Source organism: Mauremys mutica, chromosome 1 (genome assembly GCF_020497125.1).
Source record: "Mauremys mutica isolate MM-2020 ecotype Southern chromosome 1, ASM2049712v1, whole genome shotgun sequence".
Taxonomy (NCBI): Eukaryota; Metazoa; Chordata; order Testudines; family Geoemydidae; genus Mauremys; species Mauremys mutica.
In genome coordinates, this window is record NC_059072.1 from 27,371,601 (window position 1) to 27,387,137 (window position 15,537).

Below are 15,537 nucleotides of genomic sequence, written 5' to 3' on the forward strand. Positions count from 1 at the left end.
GAGGTGTTTATATGAACAGAATGATTTTAATTTTATCAATAACAGTTATTCAAAGAGGGTGGTGATAGTTTTGTTCATTTATATAATCTGTTTTGTATGCAGTCTTCTGCTTTTTAATTCTAAAACTTTGAGGTTTGATCCTATACTCTCCGTGTTCATGTTTTTAGATTTTTGCCTCAGATTTTTTGATTGAAAGTATGGGAAAAAAGCTTCCTTCAGAAGTATTTTAAGTTATATGAGAGCTCTCCTACTGAAGATGTTTGTTTGTTTATTTAAAAAAGTCCATGCTGATAGGGTAATATACTAAACTAAAGCAAATTTTAAAGCTTTATAATGTTTGCCATAATCTGAATATTTTTTGTCTTCATGCTGATAACAAAATGAAATTATTATAAGATGTCTTAGCACAGGGTGCCATTTTAAAACACAATATGGAACTACCCGCTTAAAATGATTTGTCTTCATTGTTTTTCTTATTTTTATACAGGGTTTGTGGATGCACTTAGATGTTTGCAATGAGCACTGTGGCTGGCATGCCCCAGTGTTTTGGATACCAATGCACAGGACTCCGTAGTAATCGAATTTATCAGAAACGAACGTCATGAGCATAGTGATCCCGTTTGGGGTTGACACAGCAGAAACTTCTTATTTGGAAATGGCTGCAGGCTCAGAGTAAGTATTTTTAACAAAACTGCTAACTTTGTTATTTTTTCTTTTTGCGATGGGCATTTTTGAAGCAGACTTCCAAAATGTTTTTTTTTAATTGTTTGAATTTTTAATAGCTATTTTTATTTACCTACTGTAGCTTTATTTTTTCTTCACATCAGTACTCCTTTCTTAAAAAAAAAAACAAAACTGAACCGATGACAAATACTGCCTATCAAAGGGGATAGTTTTTAAATAAAATATGCTTTACTGCTTAAAATTTTTTTCTCATGTTGATCATTTTGGCTTCTTTAAAGAATGCAATAAAACCTATTTGGTTGTGTTTAGAGTCACAAATGTCTCTTTTGGTGCATGGAATTACGTACATGAAATACTGATAGTCCAGAAGGGTGTTTTAAAAAATACATTTTCATAGTTAATATTTTTAATTTTGTTATAATGCATCCGATTACATTTTTCTCTCCCAATATTTTAGTCTTTCTATTTGGTAATCCATTGTTTCAGCTTTTTATAGCTGAAGTGGTTAGCTTAAAGGTTTAGGTATATGTGTGAAATAACTAGACAGACGCCTAGGAATCACAGGTTCAACTCGGCCCTTCATCTTTCTGAGGTAGATAAACTGCTCAAAAATCCATTTGCTTTATTGGGTGTCAATCAGATGATACCTAAAGTCTGGCCCAGTCTGTCTTTTGTAGACATTGAAGACCTCATTGCACTCCTCTTAAGAGTCCTATGATTCATAGAATCATAGGATTGGAAGGGACCTCGAGAGGTCATCTACTCCAGTCCCCTGCACTGATGGCAGGACTAAGTATTATCTAGAGCAGTGGTTCTCAAACTTTTGTACTGGTGACCCCTTTCACATAGCAAGCCTCTGAGTGCAACCCCCTTTATAAATTAAAAACACGTTTTAATATATTTAACACCATTATAAATGCTGGAGGAAAAGCGGTGTTTAGGATGGAGGCTGACCACTCCCACCCCCGTATAATAACCTCGCAACCCCCTGAAGGGTCCCAGCCCCCAGTTTGAGAACCCTGATCTTGACTGTCCCTATCATGTGTTTGTCTAACCTGCTCTTAAAAATCTCCAATGATGGAGATTCCTCAACCTCCCTAGGCAAGTTATTCCAGTACTTAACCACCCTGACATAAAATTTTTCCTAATGTCCAACCTAAACTGCCCTTGCTGCAATTTAAGCCCATTGTTTCTTGTCTTATCCTCAGAAGTTGAGACACATTTTTTTCTCTTTCCTCCTTGTAACAACTTTTTCCAAGTACATCAAAGGTTATCATGTCCCTTCTTAGTCTTTTCTTCTCCATACTAAACAAACCCAGTTTTTTCAATCTTCCCTCATAGGTCAGGTTGTCTTGACCTTTAATCATTTTGTTGCTCTCTGATTGGTTCACATCTTTCCTGAAATGTGGTGCCCAGAACTGGACACACTACTTCAGTTAAGGACTAATCAGCATGGAGTAGAGTGGAAGAATTTCTTCTTGTGTTTGCTTACAACACTCCTGCTAATACATCCCAGAATGGTTTTTGCAACAGTGTTACACTGTTGACTCATATTTAGCTTGTGATCCACTATGACCCCCAGATCCCTTTCCACAGTACTTCCTAGGCTGTCATTTCCCATTTTGTATGTGTGCAGCTAATTGTTCCTTCCTAAGTAGAGTACTTTTCATTTGTCCTTGTTGAATTTCATCCTATTTACTTCAGACCATTTCTTCAGTTTGTCCAGATCATTTGAATTATAATCCTATCCTCCAAAGCACTTGCCACCCCTTCCAATTTGGTATCGTCTGCAAACTTTAGAAGTGTACTCTATGCCTTTATCTAAGTCATTGATGAAGATATTGAACAGAACCAGACCTAGAACTGATCCTTGTTGGACCCATCACAATATGCCCTTCCAGCTTGACTGTGAACAACTGATGATTACTCTCTGGGAACATTTTTCCATACAGTTATGTGTCCATCTTATAGTAGCTCCAGCTAGGTTGTATTTCCCTAGTTTGTTTGAGACTGTTGTGTGAGACAGTATCAAAAGCCTTACTAAAATCAAGATATATCACATCCACCACTTCTCCCCCATCTGCAAGGCTTGTTACCCTGTCAAAGAAAGCTATAGATTGATTTTGACGAGATTTGTTCTTGACAAGTTCATGCTGACTGTCACTTTATATCTTGTCTTCTAGGTGCTTGCAAATTGATTGCTTAATTATTTGCTCTATTCTCTTTCCGGGTACTGAAGTTAAGCTGATTGGTCTGTAAGTCCCCGGGTTGTCCTCCCCCCCCCCTTTTATAGACTGGCACTACATTTGACCCTTTTCAAGTCCTCTGGAATCTCCCCCATCTTCCATGACTTTTCGAAGATAATTGCTGATGGTTCAGATATCTCCACAGTCAGCTCCTTGAGTATTCTAGGGTGTGTTTCATCAGGCCCTGCTGACGTGAAGACATCTAACTTGTTGTATTCTCGCCAGTCTGATTAAAAAGATGTCCCTGTTGTGTGGTGTGCTGACCACCTGGTTGGCACTCTCCACACCAAAGATAGCTGCATATCCAATATGTTTGTGGATTCTTTTGGGATGAAATACAGTACAAAATATTTTCCATGGAGTAAAAATGACTGGTTTTTTTTTGTTTTGTTTTTCCTTTCATTTACACAAAGTAGTAGTATCAGGACCATCCCAATAATCTCAACATATCTAAGAACAGGATTTGTTGATTTTTGTGTTTCCTCTTTTCTGTTTGCATTAGCAGAGTATGTAGCAATGCAACGGGTTTTGATTTTGGTTTTGGCAGGAGGTGAGAGAAGTAACCCAAAAAAATAAAATCTTGCCTTTAAAGAGAGAGACGGTCTCTGTAATGCACAGTATAATATATGTGCTTATAAATCTTAGCCATGATTATTTTTAAAAAATGAAGTCAATGGGAGATGCTAGTTATTCAGCATTTTTGACTGTCAGACTGTTCATTTCAAAGCCGAACTTTAGTCACTTAGTTTAAAAAAAATATTAGGTCATATGTAAATTATATTTAGAATCCAATAGGAAAGTAAAATTTGTAACTTACAAATTTACAAGTTGCAAATTTATAACTGGTAAATTATAATTTGTTAGTTGTTTATCTTTCTAGTCTTTTGAAAGAGCTTGCATTTTGAAACTTGCCAATAGACTGTCAGTCACGATGAATATAGATATAATGTTCTTAATCTCTTTCCTTAGGAGTCTTGCCCCCACTCTCCTACACACAGTTTTAATTTTGTCCTGTTGAAACCATACAGCTTTCATGTTTTTGGACAGTTTAAGAACATATTTGCATGATTTAAGTGTTGGAAAAATAGCCTAGAATTTGTTTTTACATATTTTCTTTCGTGCTTCAGGTCTCCTGAAGAACTTCCAAAGTAATAAGTTATTAAATAAAGGCAGTGGAGTTAGGTTTTATCAAGATGGATGAATTGGCCATTGTAAACTTGAAAAATGGCTCGCATGTGTCCTTTAACATTAAAACCTCTTGAATCAAGGGGGGGAATTTTCCCTAAAACACAAGCGTTGGTCGTAATTTCTATGAAGAGTGAAATGAGTTTTCTAGCTTTCACTTGGAAAGCTTTTACAGACTGGGCCTAAGAAGACATCTGTTAGTGTGCCTTTCTTGAAGGGTATCTCCTTATGTTGCGTAATCTATCCTTTTATACTTAAGACCATATGATGGGAATAAGTGGCAAGAGATGCACAAGCATATGCAGTCAGTATTGTCGGCTGGTTGACTTGCCACTGTTTGTCGGGAAAACCAAAGGATTCTACACTGATGTTTTAGTGACAACAGGGAATCCAAGACTTGCTTCAGCCAGAGTTCAAAACAGAGAGGCTTCCAATAGCCAGAGCGCAGAAAAAGAGTGCTAGGTTTTCCTGGTTTTGAAAAAGCAAAGAGCCAAAGAAAACAGCTGTCTGTGTTTTTATTTGTTTGGTTTTTGTGTTTGTGCTCTGCAAACTCTAGAGGCATTAGGTGTCTGTTTTTAGTTGGGCTGATGAGATCTCATGTGTTCATTGGTGATAATGTTGATTAACTTAACTGCTATCACGGTTGCGGCTTCTGGGGGTCAGGGACAAGATTTTAAGCTCCTGATTTGCTGGCTGCTTTGTGGGGCATCTGAAATAACTTAAAATTTGCCATTCTTGAATTTGAACTTTAAAATTCATTTAGTTTTGTGGATTTGTCCAGGATCATGCACAAAAAAGTTCTGTTTTTAAAATAAACTGTAGGAACAGTCTTCCCCATCACTGTCCGAAGAGGACTGCTAAGAAGCATGAGGCAGGTAACATCTAGTGGATTTCCATCCTATAAGGGCAGTACGTATGCCCCTTATTGAAAGAAGCAAATGTAAAAACTGATTAGCTCTGACTTGCAATTGCTGAGCTCTTAAATAGGGTTCAACAGATGGAAAATAAGTAGCCAAGAAAGAAGAAGCTATAGAATATATAGAAATAGAAAGCAGTTTTATTTAGTGTTCTTTGATCATACTGGGTGAAAGCTTGTGCGCATCGTAATTAATTTGTATTATGCCAACTTACAATCAAGGGGAAAAACGGAATTCGTGATAGTTGGTACACAAGAACTGGTTTAACTGTTGACTATTCTAGTATTGTAATAAGGACCACTAAGAAATTTTAGATTGACATAACCACCTTTTTTTCAAACACAGCTCTTTTTTAGAGACTGACACTTTGGACATTGATTGCATCAATAACAAAGATAGATCCTTACTGAATATACCTTGGGCTTATTCCTAAGTGAAAGGAGTCAAACCAGTTTCCTGTAACTTGACAGGCTTGTTTCTGCTTCCTAAGATGCCGAAACATGGGGGGAAACAAGGGGTGGCAAACTTGACTATGTAGGAAAAAAATCTTCATTAAAAAAGGAGACCTGGAAATTTAATCATCCTTTCTCCTACCCTGCCAAATAGAGGGCTGAGGCCTGTAAAAAGAACACTATTGTAGTTAGTTACTAGAACAGTACGCATAAAGTTGAATATAATTATTATACTATTCACTTTGAACCATTAAATGTTAGGGTTGTGGGTTTTTTTTGTTTTTGTTTTTTCAAATTAAGAGGGAATCACAGTTGATGGTGAAATAAACTGCATGTCCTCCTGTACTCAGAGTTAGTTAAGCACTGTAAAGGTACTGCCTCGTTAGGCCATACTAATGGAGAATCTATATAACAAAAGGCATTATCTGTGCTGTGGGTATATATGAGTTCCTCTGGGTGCCTCTACAAAATCTGACACACAAAATTGTGCAAATACAAGACAACATGCTTTAATATCTGGAGTACAATAGACATTGTAAACAGTTTTCAATTTGATATGAAGAACACTAGATGGACTGAAAGAGAAGAGGAGAAGAGAATTTTTAAAGTATGTGCCTTTAGTGGAAAAGGATCTTGGGATAGTAAGACTCTGTCCCTTCAGAGCAAGAAAAATTAGGCTAGAGAGCAGTTGATTAGAGTGGCCATACTAAGGGCCTGAAAGGTCTTGCTGGCTTACAGGAAGTCAGTGTAGTTCCAAGTATGAATGTTGAATATTCATGGTCAAGTGCTTGGGAAATCACTACCATGTTCCACACTCTGTAGATGGCTTTCAGAGTTAACCCCAAATAAAAGGCTTTACTATAGTTTAGCTTAATGGTCACTACTGTAGCAAGTTCTACATCTAGAAGAAAAGGGAACTTTGACGCTTTAGATGACTTTCTTTTTTATTTTAAACTCATTCATAACTACTGTGGAAATCTGGTCTTTCAGGTGCAGGTTATGATAAAAAGTAGTATACCTACCTTGCAAACTGTGTGAGAAATCAGTAAACAATTGCCAAAGATCAGGCAATGTTCTCTACCTAGTTTTGCCCATCCAGTACCAGCTGTTTTGTATTTTTTAACTAAAGTCTTGCAATACATTTTGTGTGAAACACAATACGTTGTTATACATCATATTTTCTTATCTGGGTTGAATTTTAGCCAACCAATGTTTATATGAATTGTAGTACAAAAACCTGTCAAATTGTTGTACATACTATAATAAAAACTTGTTTTTCCAGAAATTTGCAAAGCTGCTGAGGCACACTAGGAACAAGTGGTTTTCAAATAATCCACCCCCCCTTCCCTTTTAATAAGTAAATGCTGCTTTTGAGTTTATAAGGCTATGATAAATGACCTTAAACTTTTGGGCTGGGACTTTCAAAGGAGCCTAAAAGAGTTGAGATCCTAATTACCCTAGGCTCCTTTGAAAATCTGTCTTAATGAGTGTCACAGTATTTTGACATCCACAATTAAAAAAAAAAAACAAACAAAAAAAAACCTGTTGAGCCCCCAGCTTTCATATAAACTTTATTTTTGGTGTTAAGGGTGAGAACCACTCAGATTAACTTTTTATAATGAATAGTCAAAACAATCGTGGAAAGAAAGTGTCTGCTTAACCCCCTTTTCAAACCGCTTAGAAGAAAACGATTATCTTTAGTTAAAACTTTTTAACCATGATTCATATTGTAGATAATTTTGAGCCATAAGCCCATAAAACAGAGTTTATGGAAATCTTTACTGATAACTTTAACAGCCTTGTGGTATGTTGGTTTATTTCTTATTAATCATTTTTATTTAATTTCACTAGGGCCATCTGCTGATAGAATGGGGTAGTTTAAGGCTGTATAATAATTGTGTTAATTTCTCAAGTGATCTAGTTCTAGATATGCAAGTTGTCTGACCCAACACCAGAACTGAGACTCTTAAATGTGGCTTAATTTTTTTTTAGTGTAGCTGGGGCTTTGGCTACACTTACACTTCAAAGCGCTGCCGCGGCAGTGCTTTGAAGCGCTAAGTGTAGTCAAAGCGCCAGCGCTGGGAGAGAGCTCTCCCAGCGCTGTCCGTACTCCACCTCCCTGTGGGGAATAACGGACAGCGCTGGGAGCCGCACTCCCAGCGCTGGGGCTTTGACCACACTGGCGCTTTGCAGCGCCGCAATTTGCAGCGCTGGAGAGGGTGTGTTTTCACAACCTGCTGCAGCGCTGCAAAGTTGTAAGTGTAGCCAAGCCGTGAGAAAATCTAGTACTGTTTTCTAATAGGAGAAAATCCTTTAACCCATTGGAAGATTGGGTTTTGGTGACCATGTTTTCTAGCCTGAACACTTCTGAATGTTTAACAGTTTCTAACCACTTAGCAGTCTGTCCACTGATACAGTGGAGTTGCATCATAGGTGCATTTAACTTACGTGCTCGGCAATACAAAAAAAAAAGGGGGGGGGAATAACAGTTTAAATACTCAGAGGGATAGCCGTGTTAGTCTGGATCTGGCACCTTATAGACTAACAGACGTATTGGAGCATGAGCTTTCGTGAGTGAATACCCACTTTGTCGGATGCATCTAGTGGAAATTTCCGGGGGGGCCGGGCGGGGGGGAAAGAGATGCAAGTAAGAAGCAGGCTAGAGAGATACAGTTTAAATACTGTACATGTAGTGAGGGCGATTCCGCCCGCCATTCCACTCAATAAGCATTTGACTATACGCAATTTTTGCCTTACGCGCTGACTTCAGAACCTAACCCCCGCGTAATATGTGACTCTCCTGTAGACCACTTACATGTACATGACCTCACCCAAGGGGTTTTGTGTACATCATGGAGAAGAATAATTTGGTCAGAATCCCACTCAAATCATTAACCTGTGAATTAGGCCATAATACTGAGTGCTAATTTGTTGGGTTTTTTTGGTTTGTTTGATTGTTGTTAAAGTCTGTGTAGGCTGCTGGCCTGTTTCCACATCCCAGGAAGGTCACAATCTTTCAAACCCTTCCTTCGGGGTACAGTTTATTCAGCAAATACAATAAATCAGTTCAACATAGGGTTTCACACACACACCCAACCTTCTGCAAGCCCCTTTTCCTTGAATCTTTCCCTTTGCTCCAGGGCCTTCCCCAGGAGACCATTTGCTTTATCTAGCTCTCCTTTCCAGCTGAGCTACTTGACCATCTCAGTTGGGAGGTTGCTTATGAGAAACTTGAGGCTGAGCCCAACTCTCCTTAAAGGGCCAACCACCCTGTGACATTGTGTCTCATGCTGTGCGGGTGTATAGACAAACAACATTACAACACATTTCAGTTGTGAAGTTTGAATGTCCCTAAGTACTAGGGAAGTAAACAGTAAAAATTAGATGATTCCATTGTTTATAAACACCAGGAGTATGCTGTGTGTAGTGGGTTTTTTTTTTTGTTTTTTTTTTTTAAGTATTGCCTTGGTGGGTCAGGACAGATGTATGGTACTGTGAAGCTACAGAATGGGGCCTGTTCAAAAGATTTCTAAATACAGTGCCTCAAGTGCATATCTTTGATATCAAGAACCACAAGTGAGGAATGCCAAGTCATATATTCTTGACCCTTTTCCTCTTGAAAACTCAAATTTTTGCAAGATACCCACAATAAGAGTCCTTGAAATCCAGTATTTTTTAAAAAATTAACTGAACCTTCACAAAGTACATACTCACTCCTTCCTCACTTCTTCATTGATGTTATTCTTGACTTTGCACATTGCATCCACTCCCTACTCCTGTATCACCCTCTCTTGTTCTGTCCCACACGAAACTTAGTCCCTTGTCCTCCAGTCACTTATATACATGCTGAACTTTAAACCTGAGTTATCCAACTTAAATCCATAGGAATAGTCACAGCCTGAACCTGGGTTACTAGTATTAAAATGGGTAACAATAACCCTTGGATTTCTTTGTTTTCTTTGGTTTTTAACTTTTTCATGTTTTTATTTTGGTAGTTGCTGCTTTCCACTGTTTTATGTGATTATATGGATGCTTGTTATCAGGACAGTCTAATTATGGGAGCCAAGTCCACCAATTATCCCCAAAGAACTACGATAAATAGCCAGCACTTACAGAAAGTGGGATTTGGGATTTATTGTCTGAATTAAAAAAGAGCACTTCAAATCCCTTGCGAAGCCCAGTTACTCTTTGGACTCCAAATTGATTGTGTGGAATGCACAGACTGCCACCTTCAGGGTATATATTGTAAGGTAGAGCAGGAAATTTTGGTGATTAGGCTCTTAAGGACTTTTGATTAAGTATATGTTAATATCAATATCTTTCACTGAATTATCTCACATTTAAGAACTTGACATTTTTATTTTTGTGGCTCACAATAATGGTATCTAACAAAGAAAAGCTTCTGTAATAAACTTTAGCATTGCTGAAATGTAGACTGCATATTACAATCTTTTTTTCCAGGGAGTTTTGGTATTCAGATTGCCTATTAGACCAAATAGTTCTCCAGTTACTAGGGAAAACAAACAAGATCCAAATAATCCCTGGGAAAAAATGCACTATTTAGTGGAAAACAGGATAGACATGCAACCTCCTTTCACTTTCCAAAAGTATTAAAAAATATTCTGCTAGGAAACAAAGCAGGGGTAGGCAACCTATGGCGAGCTAATTTTCAGTGGCACTCATACTGCGTGGGTCCTGGCCACCGGTCTGGGGGGCTCTGTATTTTAATTTAATTTTAAATTAAGCTTTTTAAACATTTTAAAAAACCTTATTTACTTTACATACAACAATAGTTTAGTTATATATTATAGAGAGACTTTCTAAAAATGTTCAAATGTATTACTGGTACGTGAAACCTTAAATCAGAGTGAATAAATGAAGACTCTGCACACCACTTCTGAAAGGTTGCCAACTCCTGCCTTAAAGGATGGACCGCAGTCTCTTGAATTGGGAGAGAAGGATATAAAAGTGACTAGAATTCTGGAAACGTAGCTGGGCTGTACTGGGCAAATATCCACTCCTTGTGAGAGTTTTGAGTATACAGATCTTCAGGATTAGTTTTAGTTCCATTGCAGTAGGACCCCAACCAGAAAATATTGTACCTTCAACATGGGATTATGAGAGTAGTGGAGAATCTGACATACCTTTTCAAATTTGTTTTCTTTCTAGAACATAGGTTCATAAACCTAGGGACTATGGGAGATTACAATTCCCCAGATGGGGGAGGGATGCCCCAAAATGTGTGTTACATTGTATGGAAAAGGTTGAGGACCACTGCTGCCCCCCTCTGGTTTCTTTACTGAACAACCTCTTTCATCACTCCCTTTCCAAAATGAAAAGGCAATGCGTGACTAGAAAGTTATTGTAGTAGAAGGTATGTCAGAGAGTAAATATCTTCCGCCTAGGAAATGTTTGTGTTCTTCCTTAACACATCTTTTCCATTCTCAGCATTTATTTAGTAGCAAGAGTCCATTATTCTGTGAAAAATATTCTGTTCAATTGTCATTACTTTTAAAGGAAAATTGTGGTGTAGTTGAGGAGATATAGTATTCGTGTGTATTAAAGATAAATGTTGAAGTTCTGAAAGAACCTTGATCTAAGTATTTTCAAATATTTACATAGTTCCTGTGTGATTGATTGTGTATTGGACTTGGTTCTGTGGAGTATCCAAAGCAGTAGACAGTCCTGAACTGAAGAATTTACAGTCTATGAAAGCTCTACAGTATTCTAATCTCCCTTTATTCTAAAGTCGCCTTCTAATTTTTTGTGGCTGTACAAATTTTAATTGTTTTTCTTTTCTCTGTTACTGTGTGGGAAAACCTGCTTGCATAAAGGGAAACTGATTAACCAAATAACTATACATAAGATGAAAAGTTCTCTCATATTCATGAAGTAAACAAATTAATACAGTCATAGATACTAAGGCCAGAAGAGACGACTGTGATCATCTAGCCTGACCTGTATAACACAGGCTATAGAACATCCCCAACATGATTCCTAGAGTATATCTTTTAGAAAAAACATAAAGATGAGAGAGTGTGACTGTTTTATAACAAAAAGTTAAAATAATACAGAAATATGACTTAAGTAGTCAGTGTTCCTCTACCAAAACTAACTTTGTAGAACTCTTCTTTTCATGGCACAGGGCAAAAAGTGTGTGTGTATATACACTATTATTTTGTTGGTAATTTGTAATTACAAAGTAAACCAGAGAAAAAAATATGCACAATATGAATGTTTGTTTAAAACAAAAACACAATCCCCTAAACTAGCTTTAAGTGCCCTGAATCCATAGAATCATAGAATATCAGGGTTGGAAGGGACCTCAGGAGGTCATCTAGTCCAATCCCCTGCTCAAAGCAGGACTAATCCCCAACTAAATCATCCCAAACAGGGTTTTGTCAAGCCTGACCGTAAAAACCTCTAAGGAAGGAGATTCCACCACCTCCCTAGGTAACTCATTCTAGTGCTTCACCACCTTCCTAGTGAAAAAGGTTTTCCTAATATCCAACCTTATCAGATTTCTTTTGGCCCAATCCTCTAATTTGTCTAGGTCACTCTGGATCCTATCCCTCTCCTCCATCTTATCTACCACTCCTCCCAGTTTAGTGTCATCTGCAAATTTGCTGAGTTGCCACCCTCCAGATCATTAATAAAGATATTGAACAAAACCGGCCCCAGGACCAACTGTTAGGGCACTCTGCTTGATACTGGCTGCCAACTAGACATGGAGCCATTAATCACTACCGGTTAAGCCTGGGGATCTAGCCAGTTTTCTGTCCATCTTATAGTCCATTCATCCAATACATACTTCTTTAACTTGCTGGCAAGAATACTGTGGGAGACCGTATCAAAAGCATTGCTAAAGTCAAGGAATAACACATCCACTGCTTTCCCCTCAGCCACAGAGCCAGTTATCTCATCATAGAGGGCAATTAGGTTAGTCAGGCACAACTTGCCCTTGGTGAATCCGTGCTGACTGTTCCTGATCACTTTCCTCTCTTCTAAGTGCTTCAGAATTGATTCCTTGAGGACCTGCTCCATGAATTTTCCAGGTACTGAGTGGAGGCTGACTGGCCTGTAGTTCCCCGGGACCTCCCCCGATTGCCATGAGTTTTCAAAGATAATGGCCAATGGCTCTGCAATCACATCTGCCAACTCCTTTAGCACCATTGGATGCAGTGCATCTGGCCCTATGGACTTGTGCTCGTCCAGCTTTTCTAAATAGTCCTGAACCACTTCTTTCTCCACAGAGGGCTGGTAACCTCCTCCCCATACTGTGCCTGCCCAGTGCAGTAGTCTGGGAGCTGACCTTGTTTGTGAAGACAGAGGGAAAAAAAGCATTGAGTACATTAGCTTTTTCCACATCCTCTGTCGCTAGGTTGCCCATTCAGTAAGGGGCCCACACTTTCATTGGCCACATTCTTGTTGCTAACATACTGGTAGAAACCCTTCTTGTTACTCTTAACATCCCTTGCTAGTTGGAACTCCAAGTGTAATTTGGCCTTCCTGATTTCACTCCTGCATGCCTAAGCAATATTTTTATAGTCCTCCCTTTTGATTTGTCCAATCTTCCACTTCTTGTAAGCTTCTTTTTTGTGTTTAAGATCAGCAAGGATTTCACTGTTAAGCCAAACTGGTCGCCTACCATATTTACTATTCTTTCTACTATTCTTCCATGTTTTGTTAAATAATTTTTTAAACACACATATCACTAAACTCCTTTTGAATGATCAGTATATTAGAGTTCATTGATTTTTTCATTTTAATTGTTCGGAATAAGAAAAACTTTTGTGAACTTCTTAGAGACTAGTAGGAGACTAAGATTGCTATTTGTTAGTTAAGAGTCGTCATCTTGCCTTGGCTGGCCCTGGCAGTGATTTGCTATCATGTAGAGAGCTTTCATTTGTGAGCTCCAAGATCCTTTGAAATTTGCCCAAGTGGTATGTAGCCCCTAGATGAAATGATGAATAAATAATAAGTTACTGCCAATATGTAATAAGATCAGAATTAATGTGTTGGGCAATTCCAGAAATAGGGCCAAAAATTCTAGCTCTCATACTCAAGTGTGTCTATAAATATTATAAAACTTCTAGGAAAAAGCAATAAAATATCCTTTTTCCTTTCACACTGTCCCTCTTTCTACATTATTTTCTCCTTTTTTGCAATTTTTTCTTCAGTAGTATCATCTTTTAATTTTTCTTCCAATTTTGTTTTGAATATCAAGAGCCTTAGTTTTTGATTCACGGTGTGCATGTTCTTTCCTTCCCAATCAAAAACCATGTTGTAGAACCTGATTGGCACCACAGAGGTCTATTGGCACTGCACTGACGTTCTCCCTAGATGTCATTGTGGAACTTAATGAAGTTGCGGAGAGTGATATGAATATATTGATAGACTTCTGTAGTTTCATATGTATTATCCCTTGTTGCTTCTGTCATTATTAATGATGCTAATGTGCCTCTTCTTGCAGTCACTTTATACCAGGGGTCGGCAACCTACGGCGTGTGCCCCAAAGGTGGCACACGAGACAATTTTTGATGGCACGCAGTGCGGGCTGGTGCTATTTGCCGCTGGTTCCTGCCAGCTGGGGCCCTAACGCCAGTCCCACTCAGCGCCCGCTGCTGGCCTGGGTGAAGGAACCCCAGGCTGGCAGCGGGCTGAGACCCTGGCTGGCAGGAGCCAGCGGCCGAAACCCCAGAGCGGCGGCAGGCTAAGCCACTCAGTCGCTGCTCTGGGGTTCCAGCTGCTGGCCCCTTGCCATCCGGGGTCCCCCCCCCACCACAGCCCCACTCACCTTGCTTCTGGTTGGAGTTCCAGTGCAGGCCCCCTGCTAGACAGGGTCTAGGCCTCTGGCCCTGCTCAGCCCTACCAGCCACCAGCTCCACTCACCTCAGCTGCCGATCTGGGGTTCCAGCCAGTTAACAACTGATCACTCAGAAGCCTATGTGCAGCTTAAAGTATCTAAATACGTGCCAGACATTAAACTGATAAGAGCGTCATTTTAAATTTAATTTTAAATAAAGCTTCTGAAACATTTTGAAAACCTTGTTTACTTTAATATATAACCAAACTACTGTTATACGTATAGACTTATAGAGAGACCTTCTAAAAACGTTAAAATTAGAGTGTATACATGTTGCTGACCCCTGCTTTATACAATTACAGTAACTCCCCACTTAACATCCTCTCGCTTAACGTTGTTTTGATCTTGCGTCCCTGCTCAGTTATAGAACATGCTCCATTTAAAGTTGTGCAGTGCTTCGCTATAACGTCCTTTGGCTGCCTGCTTTGTCCACAGCTGGCAGCCCCCCTATCAGCTCCCCTCTTCCCCCCGTGCAGACCATGCGGATCAGCGCCTTCCACCACCTCCTCCCCATGCCTCCTTCCTGCGGCAATCAGCTGGCTTGCAGCGTTCAGGAGGGAGGGGAGAGGAGTGAGGACTCAGCGCGCAGGCTCCCCCTGCCTCCCGAATGCCTCACACCAGCTGATTGCTGTGAGCAGGATGAGGGGGGGAGCGGGGGAGAGCCTTCGCGAGGAGTTCTCACTCCTCCCCCCTCCCTCTTGCCCCCTGAACTTGAATGTCACAAGCTAGCTGATTGCTGTGAGCAGGAGGGAGGGGGGAGAAGTGAGGATGCGGTGAGCAGAGTAAAGGGGGCGGGGGGGAGAAGAGGCGGGTTAAGGGTGGGCGCTTGGGGGAAGGGGGGCATGGGTGGGCTGAGGGTTGAGCCCCTCGCCCCTGGTACTTGCAGAGTAGGGGAAGCTGCTGCTGTGCACCGTGCTGCCACCAGCCTACAGCACCTTCAGCCTCCTTGCCTGACTCATTGTCTCCAGTGCCAGTGGGCTGTGTCCGTGTGGGGTAAGGCGGGGGCACCTCCCAACTATTTTATTGTATTGCATGGCAAAACATTTTCCCCTGAAATCTTAACACCCCCTCCCCCCATTTACATTCATTCTTATGGGGAAATTGGATTCACTTAACGTCGTTTCATTTAGTCGCATTTTTCAGGAACGTAACTACAGTGTTAAGTGAGGAGTTACTGTATGTGGTAT

The 15,537-nt window shown here is 39.8% G+C and overlaps 1 protein-coding gene across 2 annotated transcripts in view; it reads left to right on the top strand.

The window, feature by feature from the left end:
• The window catches only part of KMT2E (lysine methyltransferase 2E (inactive)), a 133,862-nt gene that overhangs the window by 19,040 nt on the left and 99,285 nt on the right, over positions 1 to 15,537 (top strand). For both annotated transcript variants that reach the window (XM_045029899.1, XM_045029906.1), the window contains exon 2: positions 488 to 672. In XM_045029899.1, coding sequence (XP_044885834.1) covers positions 602 to 672 — 71 coding nt within the window. In that variant the 5' untranslated portion in view covers positions 488 to 601. The remainder of the gene's footprint in view (positions 1 to 487; positions 673 to 15,537) is intronic.